This window comes from Ursus arctos, unplaced genomic scaffold (genome assembly GCF_023065955.2).
Source record: "Ursus arctos isolate Adak ecotype North America unplaced genomic scaffold, UrsArc2.0 scaffold_21, whole genome shotgun sequence".
NCBI classification, from domain to species: domain Eukaryota; kingdom Metazoa; phylum Chordata; class Mammalia; order Carnivora; family Ursidae; genus Ursus; species Ursus arctos.
In genome coordinates this window covers 14,005,216-14,029,474 of record NW_026622886.1, presented here as the reverse complement: position 1 = coordinate 14,029,474, position 24,259 = coordinate 14,005,216, and the positions used below count along the sequence as shown (strand labels likewise).

Genomic DNA, 24,259 nt, shown 5'->3' with positions numbered 1-24,259 from the left:
GAGGAAGAGGAAGAGAGAATCCTCAAGCAGATTCCCCACTGAGTACAGAGCCTGATGCAGGTCTTCATCCCAGGACCCTGAGATCATGACCTGAGTCAAAATCAAGAGCAGGATGCTTAACTGACTGAGCCACCCAGGCACCCTGATGTGACTTATATTTTAAGAGAACCACATTGGCAACTATGTGAGAATACATGATAGATGGAGAGGGTGAAAGGAGAAAGGTCAGATAGGAGACCATCATAACAGTCTGGTGAAAGCAATGATGGTAGCTTTAACTAGGGGTGGCAGAAATGGTAGTGAGAATTTAGATTCTGGGAATATTTTAAAGTTGGGCCATCAGGATTTCCAAGTGGATTGGATGTGGCGTAAGAGAGAAAAGAGAGCTAAGGATGGCTGTAAGGTTTTCGGCCGGAGTAAGTTGGATTGGTATCAACTGAGATGGAGAAGGCTGCAGGGGAAGCAGATTCAGTCAGTTTTAAGGAAGAATTAGGGTCAAGATCAGAAATCCGATTGTGGACATGATAATATCGAGAACTAGTGAGATCATGTGGGTGGTAGAATAAACATGTCTGGAGTTTGAGAGATTGGTCTGGGAAGGAGATATAAAATCAACTATTGTTGACATATAAATGGTCTTTAAAGCCATGTGATGAAAAGAGGTGACAGAAGGAAGAAGTAAAGATGGAGAAGGGGAGAAGACTAAGGGCTAGAATCTGGGTGACTCCAATAGTAAAGGTAGGAGAGAATGAAGACCAAGAAAGAATGACTGTCAAGGATGTCAAGAAACTAGAAATTACATGTTTTGGAAGTAAAGAAAGTTTACCAAGAAGAGAGGAGTGATTATATAGGTTAAATGTTGCTGAAAGTCAAGTAAGATGAGAGCTAAGGGTTGGCCATTGATTTTAGTAAAGTGGCGATCAATGGTGATTTTGATAAGAAAAGTTTTGGTGAAGTGGTGGGGATGAATCACTGATTAAAGTGGGTTTAAGAGAAAATGGAGGGATATGAATTAGATATTGTGAATACAGACAACTTTTTAAAAGCAATTTTGCTGTGAAGGCTAGTGAAGAAATAAGGCCCTGACTGGAGAAGAAGTAAAGTCAAGAGAGCATTTTGTTTTTTTCAAAATAGCACATCTCCAGCAGATAATTTATGATGTTCAGGAGAGGGGAGAATTCATGATGTGGGTGTCAGTGAGAGATGAGAGCTATGCACAATAGAATTATGAATAATTTATCTGTGATAACAGATGGGAAGGGAGAGTGTATGTGGCTGTTGGCAGTGTGATGAGGGTCTAAAAAGTTCTTTCCTACTGTATCAGTTTTATCTGTAATGTGGGAAGCAAGGTCATCACTGAGAATGAGAATCAAGTCTTGTTCAGAGATGGAGGGAGAGGGAGATGGTATGAAGATAGGTGATATGGACAGGGGAAATATGATTGCCTGCCAACCCACATTAAAGGGCTATTCGAGATTCATGGTCATGAAATTAAAGTAGGACAGGTCATCATGGTTGTGTGTTTTTCTTTAACTTTGTTTAGGTACAAGCTTGAAGACATAGAATAGATGGACAGTTACATATAGTCGGGGTTGTGATTTTGCCAAGGAATTAGGAAAAGAGAGAGAATCGAAGGTGCATGAAAGGGAATGATGACAATTGGTTATGTGATTCAAGCTTGGTAAAGAGGGAAGTGAAGTCAATAAGGGAATGAGGGGCAGTGGGAAGTCGATAGAATTGGTTGGAGGTTCCAGAGCTTTGGAAGGGTGTCAGGTTCAGTGTAGGGAAAAGAGCTAGAAAGTTAAGAGGTGGTTGTAAGAGAGTGAGTGGAATGCCTGGCACTGATATTATGGAGGGGTTTGCTGTTAGTAATAATGACAAGGTCTACACTAGGGTATGAAATGAGTGGCTGTAATAGGGTGGAGGGCAAGATCATTGAAGGAAAGAATTCTCAGGGAGTGAGAGGCCAGGGTTTGGGAAAGATCATTCATATAGAGGTTGAAACTGTCAAGGAATTGAATAGTGTTTAGAAGAGGGATAATAAGCCAGGACTTGACCTCACCCAGAAGTGAGGGAGCATGTCCTGGAGGCAGCAGGGAATCCTTCAATGATGAAGGATTGAAAGTGATATAGCAACCTGAGATTCAAGACTGGAGATGTTTAGGGAATAGGGAGGACCAGGGTCTGAAGGTGCTATTAAGACTCAAGGAAGATACCTCTTCCTTTCCAGGCCCATTGGTGTCAGGACTGTAGGAGAAAAATAGTACCATAGGAAGGAGCCACAGGGGGAAGCAGTGACCTCTGGAAAAGCCAGGCTTTCATATGAGCAAGAAGATGAAGAGAACAATCTGAGGAAAGACTGATGATGGGAGGAGAATTCTGGAGGGCCCAGTGGAAGGGATTTGGATGTTGGGGAATTGTATTCCAAAGCTTTCTTTAATTATTTTTCTGGACCATCCCAAAGTTTTCCTCCAAAGAGACTATTAATATTATCCCTCCTCTACTTAATGATCTTTATGGCTGTCCAGAAGAAATCACAACCTTGTGAGTCCAGTTTTTCAAGCCCTCTGCAGTTTAACCTTTCCCTGTCTTTGCTGGCCTATCTTTTGTACCCCATTCTGCCTTATTCTACTTTAACCATATATGGTTCTTTGCTATTTCTCAAATAAGCTCCTCCCACTTTTGGAAATGCTCCTTCCCTTAGTAAATGTCTACTTAGACCTTCTCATTCCTCAAAATGTAACCCAATTCCACATCTTCTTAAAAGCCTTCCTAGATCTCACTGGTCAGAATCGGTCTCCCACTTTCCAGTACTTCCACAGAATTCAGAAGCTTAATCAAAGTCCACATGTTTTTTAGATTTCATAGGTCTCCTGAAAGGCAGGAACTGTATTCAGTTTATCTTTGTATTCTCCATCTCCACTAACCCCATGCTTTATTCAGAGAAAGGTTTGCTAAATGATTATTTGCTGTTTGTTGAAATCTATTCTATCCACTGGATATAGGTTTGCTTTCTGAAGTTACACAGACTAAATCTAATTCCTTTAAATGATGTTCCTTTAAAAACTCATCTTAGCTATTTGCCAGCTGAAACATTTCCTAGTTTCGTCAATGCTTCCTTCAATGATGTGGTATTCAGTTTTTTTACCATCCTACCCATTTTGTTGTTAGAAACCGTCTTATTTCAATTACTGCCTCTTTGAATATACAGCACCCAGAGTATTTTGTTCATGTCTGGCCCAGGTAGAGTCAGTCAGTGTTTACTTGACATCTTGTAATGTAATAAAAATTTAAAGAAATGTTAAAGTATTTTCTAACGGTGTAATGTCAGTGTGAGATAATTTAGCATATGTCAAGTCACTGATCTCACCTTAAAAACATCACTATGTTTATCCATAATTTTATCATAGATAGTGAACCCTACTTGCATTGGCTAATGGCAGAAAATATAAGTAAAGCCAATTCTCTAGCACTGAATTAAAACAAAAATTATATTTAATTATAATTAAAAACCTGTTTTTTAATATGTGTATTTAAAACTATTCTGCAGGATAGATATGACATCAGTTACATCTTTTTATTTTTAGTATACTAACACTAATGCATCATAGCTCTCTGTTGGGAGATTATAAAAGGGCTCTCAAACTTACTTGTAGTGAGTCATAGATGTTAGAAGCATCATGGCCATTTTAGTAATATTGAGGCCTATTATGTGATCCATCTACTTTTTACAAAGTTAATAATCGCAATTCTCAAAGTGCTTTCTAAAAGCTCACTCAGACTGGCTGTGAAGTACAAAAAGAAAAAAAATAAGTCTTGTTGATCTTCTATGCTATCAGCCCTGAACAATTTCAATTAATATATCCCCCTTTGGGTTTACAAACATTTCTGAGTTCCTACTATGTACAAACAAATATTTATTTGGGAGATAACTCGTTGGGACTGCAATGGTGTAGAACTCTTTTATACATGGACTTTAGGGAGCTTACAGTCATGTTCAAAGAGAAATCAGTCAGGGTTCTTTGGTTATAAACAACTGAAACTAATTATTTAATCCAAGCAAAGAAAGAATTTAAATCTGGAGGATATAGATGGAAAGCCTATGCATGGAACCAGCCTTGGAAAAGGAACAGAAACCAAGAAATGAATTATTTGATTATCTGGAATAAATGAACCCTTACAGTTTGTCTTAGTTTTGCATTATTTGGCTAACGTTTTGAAGACTTGGGAGAGACCAGTCTTATTGGCCATATACCTTTCCCTTGGCTGGGTAGGTGGTAATGAAAGAAAGGATAGGACAGAAGGAAACTTCTCCCTTCAGCTATTATAATAGGATTGTAGGACCACTTAATTTCTCCTCCCATCTAAACTACATATGGTAAGGGAAAGACACTGCCCCAAAAGGAAATAGAGGGGATGTTAGAAAAGAGAAATGTACATAGAAGATTGTCCACTACAGGGACCTGTATGTAACCTGCTATAATAGAAGTAAAACTGTTTTAATGGCTGGAATGGAGATTTAAATAAAGTTATGGGAATATTCTTAGTGGGAAAAGTTTAAGAAGGATTCACAAGGTATATAGTCTACAAATTGGACTTTGAAGGTCAGCTAGAATGTCAACGGGAGGATGGAGGGATGAGCATTCATATATAGGAGGGAACATAATGACAGAGAAAATGCACTGTACTGGTTATGAATGTAGGCTTTGTTGCTAGAGATTTTGAACCCAGATATGTTAACTGATAGCTATGCAGACTTGGGCAAATGACTTAGGTTCTGTGAATCTCAGTTTTTTGACCAGCGAAACGAGGATATTAATACCTATTTCATGGTGTTAGAGTTGCCAGATAAAATACAGGACTCACAGTTAAATTTCAAATAAACAGCAAATGTTTTTTGGTGTATTTCTCAATATTGCTTGGGGCACACTTATAATAAAAAATTATTAGTTTATTTGAAATTCAAATTTAACTGGGTACTCTATTTTTATGGACTATAGCTGGCAACTCTATATAACACCGTTAGGAGAAGTTGATAAATTCATTAATGTGAAATGCTGAATATGATCCTTGGCACATAGTAGGTGCTCAGTAATAAATGGTAGTGATCACTTTTGTTTTCACCATCACAGACAAAATTCAGAAGCCTGAAAGTGAATATGTCCCAGAACCCATTCTTGCTCAGTCACTGTACCATAGAGCAGTTTTCCAGTTAACTTGTGCTGGAATGAATATTCTCATTGTGCTATACTGACACAGGAGCTGTTTACCTTTGTCTTGTATTTGTGTGGTTTCATTTTTCTTCTGATAGTTTCAGATGTTTCTCTTGTGTGTTGATTTCTATTTGACCTTATCTTTTAGCCACTCATAATTAATGAATACTATTTTCTATTCCCCTTTGAAGGCTGATAATAGAAGTATTAAATGGCACCAAACTTGGGACGATAAGGGTCAAGAGCAGAGTAAACTGAAGCATTGATTGCAATTTTTTTAATTCGAAACTGTAAAACTTAGTGGGCATAGATCACATTATCCCAGTTTAATGACTATGCCATATAAAATAGAATTAGAAGCCTTCTGCAATCTTAAAATATTTCTTCTCTTTCTTTTCCTTTATCTGTTAGGCCAATCATACAGTCCCAGAGGAATATCATCAATCCCAGAATTTGTCCTTTCTTCTCTTTTGGAGTTTGTAAAATGGCATTTTTACTGATATGTTTCATGGTTTTCTCAAATAATTTCTAACACAATTCCTTTTATCTTTTAACTTCAAATCTGAGCAGCCCTTTATGCATGATTATTTTTTCCTTATGTATATATGGTGTCTAAATGCTGGGATGATTTGATTTCACACAAGAGAGACTTTAGGATTTTGTTGTTTCCAGTGAAGCTAGAATGTAGTTAGTTCTGTCTGTATACAGAGGTATTAAGCGTTTGACAGAAATAAAATTATAGCTACAATTTATTAATTGCTCTACCATATTCTCAACCTCAAGAACTGTTAAGCTGCTTGCATTCTTTATCTCATTTAATTTCCCTAATATTCTCATGCCTTTATCCTTATTTTTATGGCTGGGGAAACTAAGGCACAGAGAATGTTAAATAACTTGCCCAAGGACAAACAGCCAGTAGATGGCAGAGGCAAGATTCCACATCAGGTAGTCTGATTCTCTCATTCAATGTGCCAATGTTACCGTCTTCTTCAAATGATGTGGTGGCAATATATTTCTAGCAAATCAGTGTAACAAAGCCTTGGAAAATTTAAATTACAGGCCCTATAATAGTTCAAACCTTAGCGTAAGAAGACCATACTAAAGAAGGGATCAGTAAGATTCCATTGGAAAGTGATGATCCACTTTGTGGCTTCTTTTTTTGTTGTATTCTGCATTAGGCCTTAATTTTTCTGTCCTCCCTTTTTCTGGTTCCGGTATTATAGAACACATTCCCATTTCGCTGAGTTTTAGGTATTACTTTCTGGCCCTCATGTCAAGGTCTGATCTCAAATTAGGGAATAGACTGAACTCGGCAAGTGCCTTTCATGTTCTCTTGTGAGAGAGAGTACCAGGAGCTATGAGGAAAAGGACAGGGAGAGACAAGGAGCAAGTAAGGAGAGATTTTTAAAAAGCCAAATGAAGGCTGTCTTATCTCTAATTCTGCCAAAATGAGAGTGGAGATTCAACTCATTCTTTAGGGAAAAAGTAAGGAAAAAGCAAATGGATGGCTATTCTTTACAACAGTAATGATCATAATACAACCACCTCACGTTAAATGATGCTTCATTGTTTCCAAAGGGCTTTCACAAATATTTCTCCGACATCTCACTTAGTTCTTCCAGCAGTCCGTGAGGTGGAATTATTACTATTTTACTATGGCTCAGGAAATGAAGTTGCTTGCCCAAAAGTATAAAATTAGTAATCGGTGCTCCGTAACTAAGACCTATGTCTTTAAATTCTTACAAGTGTTTTTTGTTGTTGTTTTTGTTTTTCAGCTGTGCCATTTTTTTTTTTTTTTCCTCTTGAAGACAAGAATTAGTTGAGTGTGAAATTTTGGTGTTTTTCTCATCACTTTATCTGGAAACAAATATTGAGAATTGTGGCTGAAGCTTCTTTACTGAACCTAAAGAACCTGGCTACTCTTCCTGAGTAGATCTGAAGCTGGGTGAAATTATATGTGTGTTTTATTTGTGAAATGGATTTTTTGTGTGACCGGAAGCTAAGATCTTCCACATGGCTTTGAAATTATGTGGTAGAAAAACTATAGGAGTTACTTCGGACTTCTGTTTCATTTCTCATTGTGTTGAAGGTGAATGTGGTGTCTTTCAGAACAGTCAGTGGTGTGATTTGGAAATAACACTAATCATCCTTCATTTGAATCTCTTCCTCTTTAAGTGTTGGTGTTTTTGTTTTGTTTTGTTTTGTTTTTTTGGTTTTTTTTTTGTTTTTTTGATGTGTGATGTGAGTTTAGTAAATTTGGGGTGCTTAGGAAAACAAGCTATTTTGGGCATTGGTATCTGTGTTCCTTGCTCTCATTTGCTGAGTAACAAAATTGTGTTTTCTAAAAATATGTGCCAAATTCTTCCCTTAGATATTTGCATTTTCTTTTCCCTTTGCTGAGGGACATATGCACATATTTTGACTTATATGATGCATGTAGAGAGAATTTTCTGAAGAATCTTTTCACAACCATTTGAACACACAAAACGAACGAAGAAAAGCTGTAGAAAAGGCAGCCACAAGGAAAACCAAATGACTAATTTCTGGAACAAGGATTGTGTTTTGTGGAACCTAAAACTCTATCTTCTGCCCAAGGTTATTTCAAAAATTTTATATTTAAGAAGCTTGGACAGATTTAAATAAAAATTTATCTCAAGACCATACAACCGTAACTAGTGACCTAACCCCAACCTAAGCCCTTAATTGTGGTAGATAGTTAGTAGTAAACTTCTACTATGCTTAATTTCCTCAGAGATGAAGGTCATGTACAAAATGGACAGAACCTTAGCACTCACGAGGCTTGTTGTCTTGCAAGGCCATACTCTCATACATTCATCTCAAGCTTTTCTGTAGATTTATCATGCAAGTTAAGAGAATAAGCAACATTATAGTAATGCTGAAGGTCTCATAGTTTTTATCGTGCAACTGCTCCTAATCCTGAGTTTTTTTCATCCCTTCCTGTGTAAGAATGTGTATTATCAGAGCAACAGAACTCAGCAGGAGATTGGAAGACACCCCCACTCCCCCTCCATGGAGAACTGCCTACAGGACTCACAGATCCTTCCTGTCCTTCAGAGCTTTGCAGCTCTGATTTCCAAGCCGTCTTTGGAACTCCTAGTGCAAGGATGCCTTATAAGTTAGGAGGTCACTGTTTCGCCAATCCTGAGAAACAAACAATTTTGTTGAAAGTCAGCCATTACTGCCTCAAGTACTAGAATTATTCTTTCCATTTTAGACCTGAAAAACATCTACCCTCTATTAGCCACATGTGGTTCTCCAGTCAGGATCCAGTCCAGAATTGAGTCCTTAGAACTACTCAGTGTTAATCATTTGAAAAAACATCTTTAGTTTCTACAGTGACTGGTGTGGGTGAATCAGTCTGTGTATTCCTTCTAATACAATGTTGAGCTTTCTTTTGTAAGAGAATGATCTTGCAATATCACTAGATTTATAGTTACACAACACTAATATGAAAGAGTGATTCGTGGGTCTTTTTACAATAGCACTTATGAAGCATCCTCTCTTGTGAAGCCTCTATAGCTTATAGCATGCTAAATAGAATTTAGTAAGCACTATAAAGTTAAGACACAGAGATGGAAAGTTTTTCTAGAACCAGTGGAATATCCCACATGTGAATCTAGGGTTTCCAATTTCAGATCCTTCAGAAGAGCTAAATTTATTTTCTTCCTTCTTAAAAAATATATCTTGAACACAGTCTGATGCAGGGAAAGTTTGTAAAGAAGACAGAACATACCTCTCCCTCTTCTTAAATACCATTATTCATCTTAACACTGTCAGAAACACTGATTTCACTATGGGGAATTGAAAACAAACTCTCAATTACAAAAATGGTGTTTTTTGCAGCCTTTTTAGTCCAAAAATGTTACATGTGAGGATTTATTTTAGATATTTATATCAAGTTTTGATATATCACTGTTTCCTATTTTGTAAAAATGTTGCATTTGACAATTTGTATTAAAAATACCTCTCAGGACAGGAACTACCAATTTTTATTTGCAGAGTATAAATAGAATGTAACAGATGCTCAGATCAAGCATCATTCATTATGAGGAAATCACAGAAAATACCATTGTCCCCTTTAGCCTGGTTTACAGAGTTCCCCATCTTTTGTGTTGCATGGTGAAAGTAAAATTTAACTTGTCACACTTCTCTTTATTTCTGTTTCAACATGAAACAGCTATTCCAAGTCCAATTACAAAGTTTTTTTTTAATGCATTGTTTTTATTTAGTCTAGACCCTAAACTTGGAATTGGCCTTTATATTTCAGAGATGGATTTAATGGCTCAGGGTCGCATAAAAATGGAAATCAAGTCCAGGTCAATGTAGTGTCAGAATCTGCTTTTTTTTTTTTTTTTTACCACTTTGTGTTAATTTGTAAATATAATATCTATTTACATTTGAACAAGAAACTGAATTTTAAGTCATTTCAAGTTATTAAACTAAGGCAATATAACAGAATAAGAATAGTGATTGGATGGCTGGGTGGAGGGCAAAAGGAAGTGAAAGTCATACAACGTATATTGTCTTGTATCATAGCAGGAAATATTAAGTAATATATAAAATTGATCAAAGAACAATGGAACACCCACATGGAAATAGCCAAAAAGAGTAAAAGCAAACTCTTGAGAGTATTTGTGCTAAGTAATAGGTTTGGGGTTGAGAAAGGGGTAAGGCTGGCAACTGTTAGCTTTCATTATAAGCTTTAAGATGTTGGTACCTCAGCATTTTCTTTATTATTTGACAAGATTTGAGAAGAATTCACAAAAAAAGTAAATATGTGATCTAGAACATGTCTTTCATAGTTGTCTATAGATAACCTATCAAGATGCCTTAAAATTATGGACGATGAAAGAAAACTGGGATGTTTTCTCAAGTCTGTATCCACTGTTACTAGTAATATGAAATTGCAGTATAAGAGCTTTAACTGAGCAATTAATATGTTCAAGGCCTTGATCTAGGTTCTGAGGGGATAAAAAGGTAGATACAGTTTGGTCCCAGGCCCCCATCATGTGATAGTCTAGTTGAGGGTCTAGAGATGAAGAAGAAAATCTAGATGGGGAGAAATAGGAGCTCACGTGTTGTCTGTGTCTACTCCACACTGTGCTAGATACTTTACCTACCTTATTGCTGATGGAAAACGTGTACCATAGAAAAGATAAAATATAGGTTGCTATAGAAGTTCAAAATAGCAATGGTAGAAAATGGTGTTTGCTTGTTAGGGTCAAGAAATGTTTCCTGAAGCGGAGCATTTAGAATGGTGCTTAAAAGTAGAAAGGGATTTCTATAGACAGAAATGGAATGGGAGAGGCATTGACATGTGTGCTGAGACTCCTATTTCGAGCTTGTTTTTTCGATTCCTTTTGTATATAAGCATTTAGCTAAATCCGTCTAAACTAGTTACAAACCTAAAATGAATTTTTATTGTTTGCTCAGCTGAAGATCTTTTATTAAATGTAAGCACTGTTATCAAGGCTCTTTTTTATTGAAGCTACTTTCAACTTTACTCTCACACAACAGAATCACAATTAAGATTTGAGTATAATCAATCAAGTATGAGAAAAGCTCAAGACAGATTTGAAGATCACATGAATTTTGTGGCTATTTTTGATTTTTAAAATGGTTCATTTTGTTCTCCACATCTTCAGGAATCTTTTTAAAGTTTCCCTCTTCAATGTAACTTATTGGTTTAGTTTCCTTGGGATTACATTTGGTTGCATGTCAATTACTGAGGCCCAGTGGGGGTTATATTTTATTTTAAAACTTTATCAGTTTGAAACCATGACATTTTCACCATCTTGCCTCTGAAAAGGAGCTTTGTGTTTTGACTCAAAGTCAGAGGCATCTGTGACTGTAGAAAGAGCTTTGATTCTCAACTTTTTAGAGATCACATCAAAACTATAGGACTAACAATAAATAAATATCGGAAGTTCAAAGTAGGACATAGAACTTTTGTATTGAAGTATTTTTTCTTGTTCACTGGGCAGTATGTGCTAAAGGTAAAGCTTATCACCTTGAAGGATTCATTTGAAAATGTCCTTGCACAAGCGATCACTTTCTATTTAGGAAAGTTTACAAAAGTCCTTGTTTTATAGCATCCCCTACTTTGTCATGTTGGACTTTAATGAATGATTTCCTGCCAGAAGTTTCAGACCGTTATATTACACTTTAAAGTGTATTTTATATTTCTTCTAGAGCAGAGAAAGGAAAACACCTTTATTTTAGGAATTTTAAATGTGATCTTACAGTTTACTACGAAGAGAATGTTGCATCCTGCAATTTGGAGCTCTTTAAATTATATATTTTAAGAATTGTATTAATCCAGAAAATTTTATGTTAGAATTATCTCTTACTGGCCTAACATTTGTAGTCTTTAAGTCTTGAATCTGAACTCTCAATATTTAATATTCTCCACTGCCACAATCTGAATTTAATGACTTTAAAATTATAAAAATATTTTGTTTATTGTAAAAAAAAAACATAGACAAGATAAAGAATAAAACAAAATATACCCATAATTTTAGAGATGAGGGATAACTGTGTACCCATTTGGAGTATTTTCTTCCTGCCTTTTTTTCTAGTCATATAAAAGGGTACTTTTTAAAAATATACTTGAGACAAATCTATTTATCTCTATCCTTGTATCCATTTTCCTCACATTTTCTTGATATCTTAAGCATTAAATATTCTCTAAAGACAGACTTTAACGACCTGAATGCCTCCTTTATGTTGCCTCTTTTGTGACTTCCTACACTCCTATACTGTTCTCTAACAAAAAAATAATTACTGGGGCATCTGGGTGGCTCAGTCCATTAAGTGTCTGCCTTTGGCTCATGTCATGATCTCTGGGTCCTGGGATTGAGCCCCACGTGGGGCTTCCTGCTCAGCAGGGAGTCTGCTTCCCCCTCTCCCTCTGCTCCTCCCCCCCTTGTTCTCTCTCTCTCTCTCTCTCTCAGATAAATGAAAGAAAATAAATAAATATAAAATATATAAATAAAAATAAATAATCTTAAAAATAATTACTAAAAATTTATGGAATTTTGGTTATTAGAAATTGTAGTAATTTATTAGTCAAAAGTACTTCTACATGAATTTATGAGCTCCTAAGACAAACAAGGTAAATAAGTTGGGCTCTTGTGTATTAGCCTATTTATCAAGTCATTTGCTTTTTAGGTTATATAGTGGCATTTGTCATGTCGGAAGCACTAGAACATGGGACTATTGGTAAATCCTTTTCCCTTATTTCTAACAGCCTGTATTTGTGACAGCTTTGATATATGGGGGGTTTTTAAGACTGGTAGGAGCATGGGTTGGAGTTGCATCTTGACAACTTAGTAGCTGTATAACTGGGCAAATTATTCCTTCCCACTGCACCTTCTTCTCAAAGGTAAAGGCTAAATGAGATGATAAAGTACATAGCCCAGAGCCAGCCTATAGGCGGTATTGAATATTCTTATTTATTTTTTGTCATCGTTATTATGAAGCGTTTGGTTTTTGAGCAGAACAGTGGCAGCTAGCCTTAGCAGAGGTTGAAAAGCAACAGCACTTGTCCCTACTTATGCACAGTAGCCGGCCGTGGGAAAACCAAATAATCCATTTTAATTCCTGTTGAGAAGCTTAGTCTCAACTGTTAACTTCAGTGAGGCAACCACATGCATGCATTTGAGAAGTTCACGGTGTCTGCAGTGCTTGACGATGCTTGACAGTCACTGAAATGCATGCTGGTGTCCCAAAGAACAGACTTGTGGCTTCCTTCTCATTATTCAGTAGCAAGTTTCTGTATAAATGTCAATGTTCCTTTGATACATTATTATGATGGTAATAGTAACGGTTTCCATTTATGGAGTGCTGACTATCTGACAGCTAAGAGCTTGTCATGCATTATCTCCTTTAGTCTTCATGGTTGTTCTGTGAGACTGTTATTATCACCCTGATTTTATAGACGAGAAAACCAAGATTTAGAGATATTCAGTGTTTCCTAATAAGAGTTTGAATGCTGGTGTTCAGGACTCCAGAATCTGGGCTTATGGCTTTCCTTATAGCTCTACGGGCTTTCTTTCATAATTATCACGTAGCCTTAGTCATTCATTCAGCCTACATTTGTTGACGGCCTGCCTACTCGGTGCTAGGCACTGTTCTGTGTACTGGGTGACAGCGTGCAGGTAAAAGTTCCTGCCCTTCTAAAGCTCACCTTCTGTTATATTAAGTTACTTGTGTTCATGTCCCTCCTAGAATGAGCATCCTTATACGATAGCGACTGTGTCATATTCTTTTGAGTTTTAGCGATGTAACTGAAATTTATTCAAGGCTAAGAATAATTCTACAAAAATATTGGAAGCTACGGCATGCCCCACTCTATTCATCAGACTATCTTTTTATTTTAGCACTGGCTTTTTAGCTCTTCTAAAGTCCTCAGAATTGGAGATGATTATTTTAAGAAGCATTTAAAGGTTTATTATTGTTAGTGATAAAGCTACTTTTTAATATCTTGGTTCCTTTGATGTCCTTAAATGTTCTCTAGGTGTGTGGAACAGCATGAAAAAAACCCTCATCTTCAGAGCACACCAAAAATACGTGAGACAAATCTAGTACAACAGGTTTAATTACTTCATAGCAAAAATAAAAGCATTCTGATGTAATTGAAAAATTGATGTAGCAGGGAAGTCCAACTGTGAGGGGAAAAATGTCTATTTTCCTGTGATATAAAGAATATTAAATCCTTTTCTAAGAATGAATTACTATAGTTTTAGAGAAGATGATATAAAGTATTTGTGTTGGATGTCACTTTTTATCCATGTGAACTGAAAATAATTTTAAATGTCCTTGGGTGGAGGCTAGCATGTTTTATTCTTCACCCAGGAAGTCATCAGTAAATACTATGAAGTGTGTAGTATTTTAATAAAGTAATTGCCTTATTTTTTACGTTGGAAGTACAATTGAACCTTTTTGGTCCCATAAGGAGCAAATGCCTGGTAATATTTCTCATTTTTTTTTAAAGTCCTTTTTCCAAGAGGATCATTGGCAAATCAGCTGGCTGTTCATTTTAGATTTTGACATTGCTTCTCCTTGGGACCCTAATGCTGGGCTCTCTGATAACCAGTGCAAACTCCATGAATATCTTTCATTTCTCTAGAAGGAGGTGTGGATTTGCAAGGCTACCAGCTGGATATGCAAATACTACCTGACGGCCCAAAGAGTGATGTGGACTTTTCAGAGATTCTTAATGCAATACAAGAAAGTAAGTTTCCCTCAAATTTTAATTTGACCATGGAAGGAGAAACTATTCTAATACTTGGGAGGTATAATAAAACTAGAAACTTTAGATGCCAAGTTTAAAAAAAAAAATGTCTTAAAGGAGATACTGTGTAAAATAATTTTGAGACCAGAAGAGATGGTTAGTGAAATGCAGGTTTAATTTGTGAAACTGAGCCACGCAGTATTGGGGTCTTTGAAAAAACCTGATGGAAGAACTGAAGTTCTGTACTTAAGATAATATTTAGTAGATCACCAGGTACTGTGATTTTTTAGATTCTTTGATTTAATCATAATTAAATAAATTTTTGAGAACACTATTACTAGAATACTATCCCTTTGCTCAGATGTACGAGTAGTAAGTAAATGTTGATGGAGTAACCTGAAATCATGAATTTATTCTCCAAAATGGGTATCTCAAGTCACTGATGATGGGCTGTGACTTGAGAAGTGACCCCACTCTTCTAAGCATTTTGATTAATCTCTATGCTTCTTACATTACTTTTTTAAATAGTTTTTACTAGAATTTGATCTTAATCAATACATTTACACAAGTTGTAGATTTAGCATTGAGGATGGAGGATGTGGTATCATAGACTAAGTCATTGACATTCATGTTTCATTCTCAGAGCTCTAATACTAGATCAAGTAGTATTCTACAGTGTTGCGCTTGAAGGGGTTAGATCTGAAGACCACGGCAGGAAGAACCACTGTAATTTTTTGCTACTTTTAGTTTCGTGACACTGCGTTTCTATACTAAATTTTTAATGAGCAATTTTAAGCATTTTCATAGCAGTTATCCCCTTTTGTCATCATACTACCCTCCTGACCTTCTGAGATAATTAATACTTTCACTTTATAGGTAGGACAACTGAAGGAAGGAGAAGTTAGGTGCTGAGGTAATATGATCAAGATTGGAGACCAGCTGGAATGGAGGGTCTCCTACCCTTCATTTAATTCCTTTCTGAATGTGCTCAGTATGGGGTTTAAACACATCAAGGGGAAGGATCCTGAAATTGAAGATGAGGCTGGTTCTAAGAGAAATATTTTTAATGAAAAAGACAAAAGGACCAGCTATTTGTTCTGCTTGGGCAATCCTTTCATATTAGGTTAATGAATAAAAGAGAAAAAATTTCCCCAGGAGATTGAAAATCCGATTAATAGACACTGGAGAGAAAATAATTTTTTCATGGAAAGTTATAAAATTCTGTAATTATGTCATCTGATTTGAAAGATGATAGATTATATAGTGCTGAAAGGATTTTTAAAAAATGTTTAATAAGTGATAAAAGTTGGCTTCTATGCAAGTGCAGGAGATGAACTTAAAAATTTTTTAGGGCTGCATAAACTTACATCAAAATGAATTTAATGTTTATGAGACTATTTTTACAGTAATTTTTGTTAGGATATCTTACTAAAGAAACATTTGTATATGATAACGTGTATTGTTTAGAGTGGTGAGCTCTTTGTGAACAAGCAGAAGCGTATGTTTGAATAGTTAATATTTAAGTTTAAAAATAAGAAAAAGGAAATGTTATTTCACCTTATTAAGCAAGTCAACTCTTTATAAGTTTAAGAATTTTCTAATACTTTGGAACTAATCTGTTTTCTTGTTTAAAAAAAAAAAATAAGCTTTATGCTAAGTAGGTTTAGGAAGCTGTCTACATGGTCATTTCTGGTAGGAAAGATTTGGGCCATTTATGTACCTTCAGTTTCACCGTAGATTCTAAATGTGACTCAGATACTTAACAAGTTAGTTGACATTTCTAAGTATAAAAATACATAGTTTGGTTCTTCAAGGGACTATACCTTAGATTGTTATTTGTAGGAAGTTTTGAGAGACCAACTTACAACAATGTAAAAATAGGATTTGGACATCAGAAAAATTCCTTCTCTCCTACAAACATTTTTGTTAAGATGATGGAAAGATTTCATTATTTTCTTGGAATTTTGTGGACATATATGTATGACCTTTAAGATTAAGCTAGGAGACAGAGAAAATTTGCCAATTTTTTGAGTGTCTAAGCTAGGCCAGCCATTATGGTAAGTGCTCTTCCCATACTTTATCTTTTCTTAAAACAACCCTACAAGAAATAGTAGATGTGTTTTCTCGATTTTAAAGGTGAAAAAACTGAGTATATTTCCCCAAGGCTATATGGTTAATATTTGATAGTCAATATTTAGTCATATGCTGGCCCTTGTTCTGATAAATAAAAGGTTAAATAAACATGATTAGGAAAAGTGAACTCCATATTTTTTTATAAAATTATTCTTATTTTGTTACGTCTTGATGCAAGAATTCTTCCCCATGCTTCTACATGGTAAATTACATTTTTTGCCTATAGTGCTTGTGTCCTAACAATGGCTTCATCTGTTCAAAAGAAGATGTCTTAGAGTGGCTAGCCATCTAAAAGTTGTTTCTCAACTTTCCGCCTAACAGATGTGGCTTATAAAGAAGAAAAGTTATTTTATCCATTCACCCATCTCTCCATCTCACCTGTCATGTGCCAGGCACTACGTTATGCATAGTATCTTAAAGCAGTGGTGAACGTTTTGGTGCACAGTTCAGTTCAAGAGAAATTGAAAAACAGATCACATTTGTTTTGTTCAGATTGAAAACAACTTGATTGCTTTCTAGGAGAAAAACATTTCTATGTGCAAGTATAATGTAAGGGTGTGTGTGTGTCTGTGTTTTCCTTGATGTAATTTTCCCTTCTCTCTATTCTAACCCATTGTTCCCCATCCCCAGATGGTAGCTAGGTCTCCTGAGCTTCTTTGTTTCAGCAGAGTTCTGTGTTACCTGTAGTCCCCGGCTTTTGTGTTCTGAAAGTGTGGGCTTCTGAGTGGCTAATGCTTGGTAAAAAGGGACAGACACAGAGATACCCACACACAGAGACAGAGGGAGAAAAGGAATTTTCTGTCCAGCTCCCTTAGATTGTCCTGCAGTGGTAGCATGGCTTCCCGTGTATGGGGAGAAAGGGAGGGATTGGCTGGGTTGTGTGCCAGGAGCCTGTGCTTGAACCACCTGAACTGCCAGCGTTGGCTACGCTTCTCCAGCCTGAGGAAGGAGCAGGTCTTCCATGTTTCAGGGAACTTTGGGGGTTCTGGGAAGGTGGCAGTGTCATCTTCGTGTTTCTTTGTTGCATCTCTAGTACCTTAAGCAGAGTACAGAGTATAGTAGCTGCTCAACAAATTTTGTAAATGAATGAGTGAGTGAATGAATTCTACTCTAAACTTGCAATGTGGGTGGCTCAGCAGAAGCAGTGTGGCTTGGAGACCTGAGTGCTCTCTAAACGTTCTGCTGTTTACAAAACCTCTGTCAAAACCTTTTACAGTCCTACATATGTGGGGTAGAGGACTGGGAATGTCAGCAATGACTGAAATTAAATTGTCTATCAGGCCAGTTGGGGTGGGGACTTAGAGACAGATTTAACTTGATGTAATGATGACAAGGTCGTGGGGGCAATTCTTACTTATGGATTGCAATTTTTGCAATCAAATTGCAAGATTTTTGAAATATGGACATTTTTGAGAAGTAGACATTTAGAAATATTTCCTTCTGAAATTAGATTGAGGATCACGTTTTAAAGCTCTGTAGTCCATGAAGCCAGTGTGTTTGTGTATGTGCATTTGTTATATTAGCAAACCTTTAAGAAAGCTATCAAAGGTTATACTGAACCTTTTTATTCTTGCTTTAAATTATTACCAGTGCCCCGTCTTTTCTAGGGATCCTTCCTCTACCCTGCCCCACTCTTTGTTGCTTACCCCTCCTGCTTTGTCCTTAGTTTTTCTTTTCTTGATTCCTAGTATGTACAGATACAGACCATGGGGACTCTTGAGTGGCATTCAAACTATGGTACATTATTGTGTTATAATCCATTAGGTTCTAAAGAAGGAAAGTGAGCAAAAAGCAAAGTGTTTGAAATGAGGACTTGGAGGTTGGAAGGATTGTTGTTTTCCTGTAATCGGACTCTCTGTGCTTGCACGTGTGTCTACGTAATCACAGTGCTGTTCCTGCACTGGTGGTGCTCTGTGCTTCTGTGCCCGCAGAGACTGAGTCATTTCTCAGTGACATCCAGTGAGTCATTTTGAATCCAATTTCTTGAGCCCTGATTTCCAGTTTTATTTTTAATCCATATGGTCATGCTCTTTCAAAGGGGAGGATGGGAAGAGGGAGATGCTGACATCTATGGAACACATAATCTTGCCTGGCAACTCTGTGGTTGACCTTTTTACCCATATTACTCTTTTCAGTCTTAAGTTTTATTTGCTTTAATTTCCACATCCGATAAAGGGAGATAGTTCTAGTAAATCTATATAAAGCCCTTAGTGTGGTGCTAGGCACATGACAAGTGTTGGCCGCTACCTTGGCTTCATTCCTCTCAGTTGTGTGTGGGACATTGTATTATCCGCACTGATAGGACAAAGACACTAAAGCTTGAAGAGTTAAATGCCCAGTCTAATAGCTAGTAGGTACGAGGACTAGCATTTGAACCTAGGCTTGTCTGAATCCACAGCTCACGCTCTTTCCAGAGAAGAGGAAGTTATGGTCAGGAGACTGAGGATCTTTAACGCAGGACATCATTGACTTCATTTCACATTGTGAAAAGATAACCAAGGCTATTGAGCAAAGCTTGAATTAGGTACTTGGTTCTTCTCTAGGTATCATTTTCAGGTTGTTAAGAGGCACCGTTATTATCTGCCTTGTTATAGAAGTAATCAAGGTGTCTGTCCTTTTCTTTAGAATGAAGTTAGTAGCAAGAGAAGCTCTTCATAAGAAACATGCTGTCCCAGGAACAAGTTAATGATCTTTGCCCCATTGCAGAGTGTCCTGTGGATGCCCCATGCTGTGGTCTATGCTCTGTTGTATAAACTGTATCATCACTGAGCCAGGAAATGCCAATGAAATTTTTTTAATGAGCACACTTTTTAAAAAATTATGACTTTTTTCTTTGCAGAGATATATTTGAATCTTAAAGTATTTCAAGTAAACTTCCCATGGCAGAAAAAAGTACCTACTCTCATATCTATCACAATTAGAACCCTAGCTTGCTTTCTTCAGGTTTTCTTTGGGGAGATGTTAGCACAACCGTTTAATTGTTGCTGTAACACACTAGCAGAGATTTCCAAACTTTTTAAAGCAGTAGAATCGATTGTTTCTTCCTCAAATATATTTTCGCATATAGTCTCAATACATAAAAAAGGTAACTGAGTTGTTTGGGGTAGCTGGGGGTAATGGGTGTAGTGCTTTTCTCACTCGGTTTCCTCTTTGTCCCTTCCATTGCCCCTGAAGCTCCTCCAAAAGGATCCTGGGGTTCCAGGGAACACACTTTGAAAGCCCCTGACATTTGGAAAGGAATAAAACTAGCTAAGGGAGGATTTATGTCTTTTCCAATTTATTTATTTTGAGTTTTCCAATTTAGGCCCTTTTTTCCTCTCATTGGTAAACCAAACAGTCTCTGCCTTAGGGATGTTGTAAGATTCACGTGAAGTGTATTGAGCAGAGTTCTAGGCTTGCTGATATATACATCTTACATAGTGTTTGGTCTAAATCCCAGCCTAAGGTGCTCAAAGCTATGCTGAGTCTGTGTGTTTCTCTGAATTTTTAAAGACCTTTAATTGGATCTATTTGTTAAATTTTAAAAAGTATCAGACCTGTCCAGTGACAGATGTAAAGTCTAGCTTTATTCAGATAAATATTAAAACTGTGACAAGACAGCTGGGTGGCGGTTAAAGGACTTCCTGTGCTAGAAAGCCAAACACGATTTTTTTTTTAGTATTAGAGCGTGCGCTCTCACACGCGACCACGTGCGTGAGTGGGGAGGGAGGTAGGGAGGGACAGAAGGACAGAGGGAAAGAGAGGGGATGCAGATCCACTGAGCTGGGAACCTGATGCAGGGCTCAATCCCAGGACCCCAAGACCGTGACCTGAGCTGAAACCAAGAGTTGGACACTTAACCGACTGAGTCACCCAGGCGCCCCAAGCCAAACATGATTTAAGAACAGTGGGATGCTTTCCACAGAAACAAGAAACCGGCTAGAAACAGCGTGGATATGAGGGTCAGAACTGGGTTAGAGTTCCTCTCTGTCACTTGCTAGCTGGCCTTGCTCAGCGTCTCTGAACCTTTCTTTCGCATAATGCCCTTCTAAGGTATTTTGAGGACAAAAAGGGAAAACAGGCCTGAAAATCTTGAATACAGTCAGCTCTCAACACTGTAGTGCCCACGACTTCATCCTCAGTCTCTGGGTCTGAGAGAGAAACAGATACTTTGAAGCAATCCCACTAAGAGATAACTAGAATGAAAAACCAAATTGATAGAAACTTACAACTCGTTTTTTTAAAATTTACTTAAAAATGGGCCCGGAGTGCCTCCTATTGGCTAGTCCTTGCGTCAGTTTCAGAGCTGCCTGGGGCCTTCACCTGGAAGAGACCCTAAGGCTGGTTGTAAAGATGAACTGGTTACAGAACATCCTGCGAAATGTACAAATTAGGATGTAAACAAGCTTTTCTTTTCTTTCTTTTTTTCTTTTTGCATTCTAAATTATTCTTGAAGGTGTCCTTTTTTTGTGTTTTCTAATGAGGCTTTGAGGTTAATATGCAACATCTTCAGAGTTCTAAATATCAGATGTAACTAATAATTTGGAGCTCGGGACAAAAATAGTAAAATGGGCTGACACTCTGGAGGACAAATACAGACACCTGGATTACACTACACGGTCCTCCCATGTTGTCTTCAGTGACCTACAATTTCACTTGATTTTCTCTGCATCAGGAAATACTGAGATTAAAGTACTTCTGTGCAGTTAATGCCAGTGTGGGGTTTTTCTACTGCATTTGAGAAATAGGAAAGTTAAAAGAGCAGTGAGTCGAGCTCTTTGATTTTTTTTGACATTTATTTCTTACTCTCTAAAAGACACAGTTACTGTTTGTTTTCCCTGCCTTTACAGCACTGATTCGATTTCCTCCATTCATGTCTTGTTCATTTTCGTACCTCTAGCACCCTAACCTAAATGTCAGAAGATAATAACTTGTTTGCTTATTTATCTGAGAAATGTATCTGTGGCCTTCTTTCCTTAGAGAATGAATAATGGCTAATAATCCAAGTGATTTTCACTGAATAATTTAAATAATTACAAATATTTAATGAGTAGATTCAGTGCTATTGCGGTAAACTTGCCTTCCCATCACATAAAGAATGTCAGGATCTCCCTGCCTCCTGGCCCGCTGACTTCTGTGCTCTGTCTCTCTTCTGGAGTAACGCAGCAAGTCAGCCTACAGAAATCTCTTTCCTGTGCTGACTTTGGTGATTTACTCAGACTCTAGCAGGTTTTTGGTCTCCCAGGCAATTTGAGGTTCTCGACTCTTGTGTAGCTGTTTTATGTGAGTCTTTGCTCTTTTGTTCCCTGGTCTTCTTCAGCTGAGTGCCTGCTTTTTGTGGAGGAGAATCATTTGAGCTTCTCTCGCTTTCCAAATGTATGGTATCTACCTACTGTGACTCAGTTTTCCAATTCTGTTCACAAAGCCTTTTGACGCAGTGCAGGTCTGTTCCTTGGGTTACATGGAATTTTTGCATTTTCTCTTCTCTTGTCATTCTTTTTTTTTTTTTTTTTTGAGCTTTTATTTATTTATTTGAGAGAGAGTCGGGGGAGGGACATAAGGAGAGGGAAAGAATCTCAAGCAGAGTCTTTGCTGAGTGAGGAGCTGTAGGTGAGGAGCTTGGCTTGGGAGCTCAGTGAGGAGCTCGATCTCACGACCCTGAGATCATGACCTGAGCCAAAACCAAGAGTTGGACGCTTAACCGACTGAGCCACCCAGGTATCCCTCTTGTCATTCTTAACTGACTCCTCAGAATATTTGGCTCTTTCTTATTTAATGGGCCTAATAGCAGAATTTTGGCAGATAATTATCAAACTTTTTTTTTTTTTTTTTTTTTTTTTTTTTTGAGAAGTGTAAGGAAGGTGAGGGGATCCATTACAAGTAACCTTGTTTGGATGTAAAGTAGCTTTGTGACATCCATGCCATGGATAAAAAGGCCCCACTGCCACCTTGGCTAGATGGTGAGCTCTGTGAGGAGAGGGGCTGTGGCTGCTGTGTCCAGTCCTTGACCTAACCCAGCACAGGGTCCAGCCAAAGTAGGCACCCACTAAGTACTTATTGAATGAACAGATTTTTAAAAATTGATTAACTTTGGAAGTTGGGGGTTGTTCTTCTCATTAAAGAAATGATATAAGTTTGCTTCAAACGATATTGTACCTTGTTTCTAAAACTTAGCTCGTAAAGCTGCTCTATCAGTAACAATGGTGGAGTGTTGATAAAGGGCTCATGCTTCTTCTGTCTGTATACTTGTCAACATGGTCTGCAGTCTTCTTAGTGACCATGTGTGCAGCTGAGCATTTTTTGACAGATCAGCATTTTTAATCCCTGCTAAGGCTCTTGAGAGGCTGGCAGGTGATAATGGTGCCTTAATATCACTTAATTCTCTAAAAATCAGGTTTCACGACATACTGATTTCCCTTGAGCACTCAGGTAACATTAGCCCCGTAACAACTTTCAGACAGTAATACTGATGGGTAGCAGTGGGGAAAACAAAGGACTTCTCTTCCTTTTTCCAAGTGAGCTGGTCCCTCTAGAATCAACGAGTTGGGCCTTTAATGTAGAACAGAATTTTTCAACCTCAATTCTATTGACATTTGGGCTAGATATCTCATGTAGGGGCTATTCTGTACATTGTAGGGTGTTTAGCAGTATCCTTGGCCTCCACCCACTAAATGTTAGCACTACCCCCTCTCCTTAGCCATGATGATCAAAAATGTCTCCAGACAATGCCATGTATCTCCAGGGTGACAACAGGGTCCCAATTGGGAACCCCAGACTAAAGAGGGCTTTATAGGACTGATTATACCAATGCAGAAGGTGATACTTGCAGGAATGACCTGATAATTTTTTCTTTTCTTTTCTTTTTTTTTTTTAAGATTTTATTTATTTATTTGACAGAGAGAGAGACAGCCAGCGAGAGAGGAAACACAAGCAGGGGGAGTGGGAGAGGAAGAAGCAGGTTCCCAGCGGAAGAGACTGACGTGGGGCTCTATCCCAGAACTCCGGATCACACCCTGAGCCAAAGGCAGACGCTAATGACTGAGCCACCCAGGCGCCCCGACCTGATAATTTTCTATCTTAGCAAAAGCAAAGGGGCAATTCTCATGGGATGGATGAATGGATAGTCAAAAGTTTGTCGCCAGGGTGAGCCAGTCAGTCACTTGAACATGAATCTCTGTGTCCTCCTTAGCTTCTTTATTTCACACCTTACCCCAGTCTACCCCTCATAACAACCATTCCAACTTGTAAATGCCTCACCTCTTCTGTCTTGTGTTGCTAAGGCACAATTGCTGACGTAAGGTCCCAGAGTCTAAAATCAATAAACCAGCTCTGCCATGGGTCAGACTAACATGTCTATGATCTCATTGAATCCTCTTAGCCACCCTGAGAGAGAAGGTTTCATACCAGCCTCACCAGTGAGGAAATGGGAGCACAAGTTCACATGGGTGAGTGGTGGAGTTTAGGATCGTAAGCAGATCTACTTTGTAGAAATATTTTTATCCTGTTGTTCAAATCTAATCAATATCTACTTGAAATTTAAGCACTATGTACTTAAAAATTTAGTGAGTATCTACTTGGCAACTACAGAGCTCCTGGCTTGTGAATAAGAATTGTGTTAGGAAAAATGTACAGGCAAGGTCCTAGAACCATAGGATATTGGAGAAGAGGAGGCTCTCAG

General features: G+C 37.6%; 1 protein-coding gene across 1 annotated transcript in view; it reads left to right on the top strand.

The window, feature by feature from the left end:
- ANO4 (anoctamin 4) overlaps window positions 1-24,259 on the top strand; it is a 394,735-nt gene that overhangs the window by 179,430 nt on the left and 191,046 nt on the right. The window contains exon 5 of the mRNA XM_057316522.1: window positions 14,365-14,469. Coding sequence (XP_057172505.1) covers window positions 14,365-14,469 — 105 coding nt within the window. The remainder of the gene's footprint in view (window positions 1-14,364; window positions 14,470-24,259) is intronic.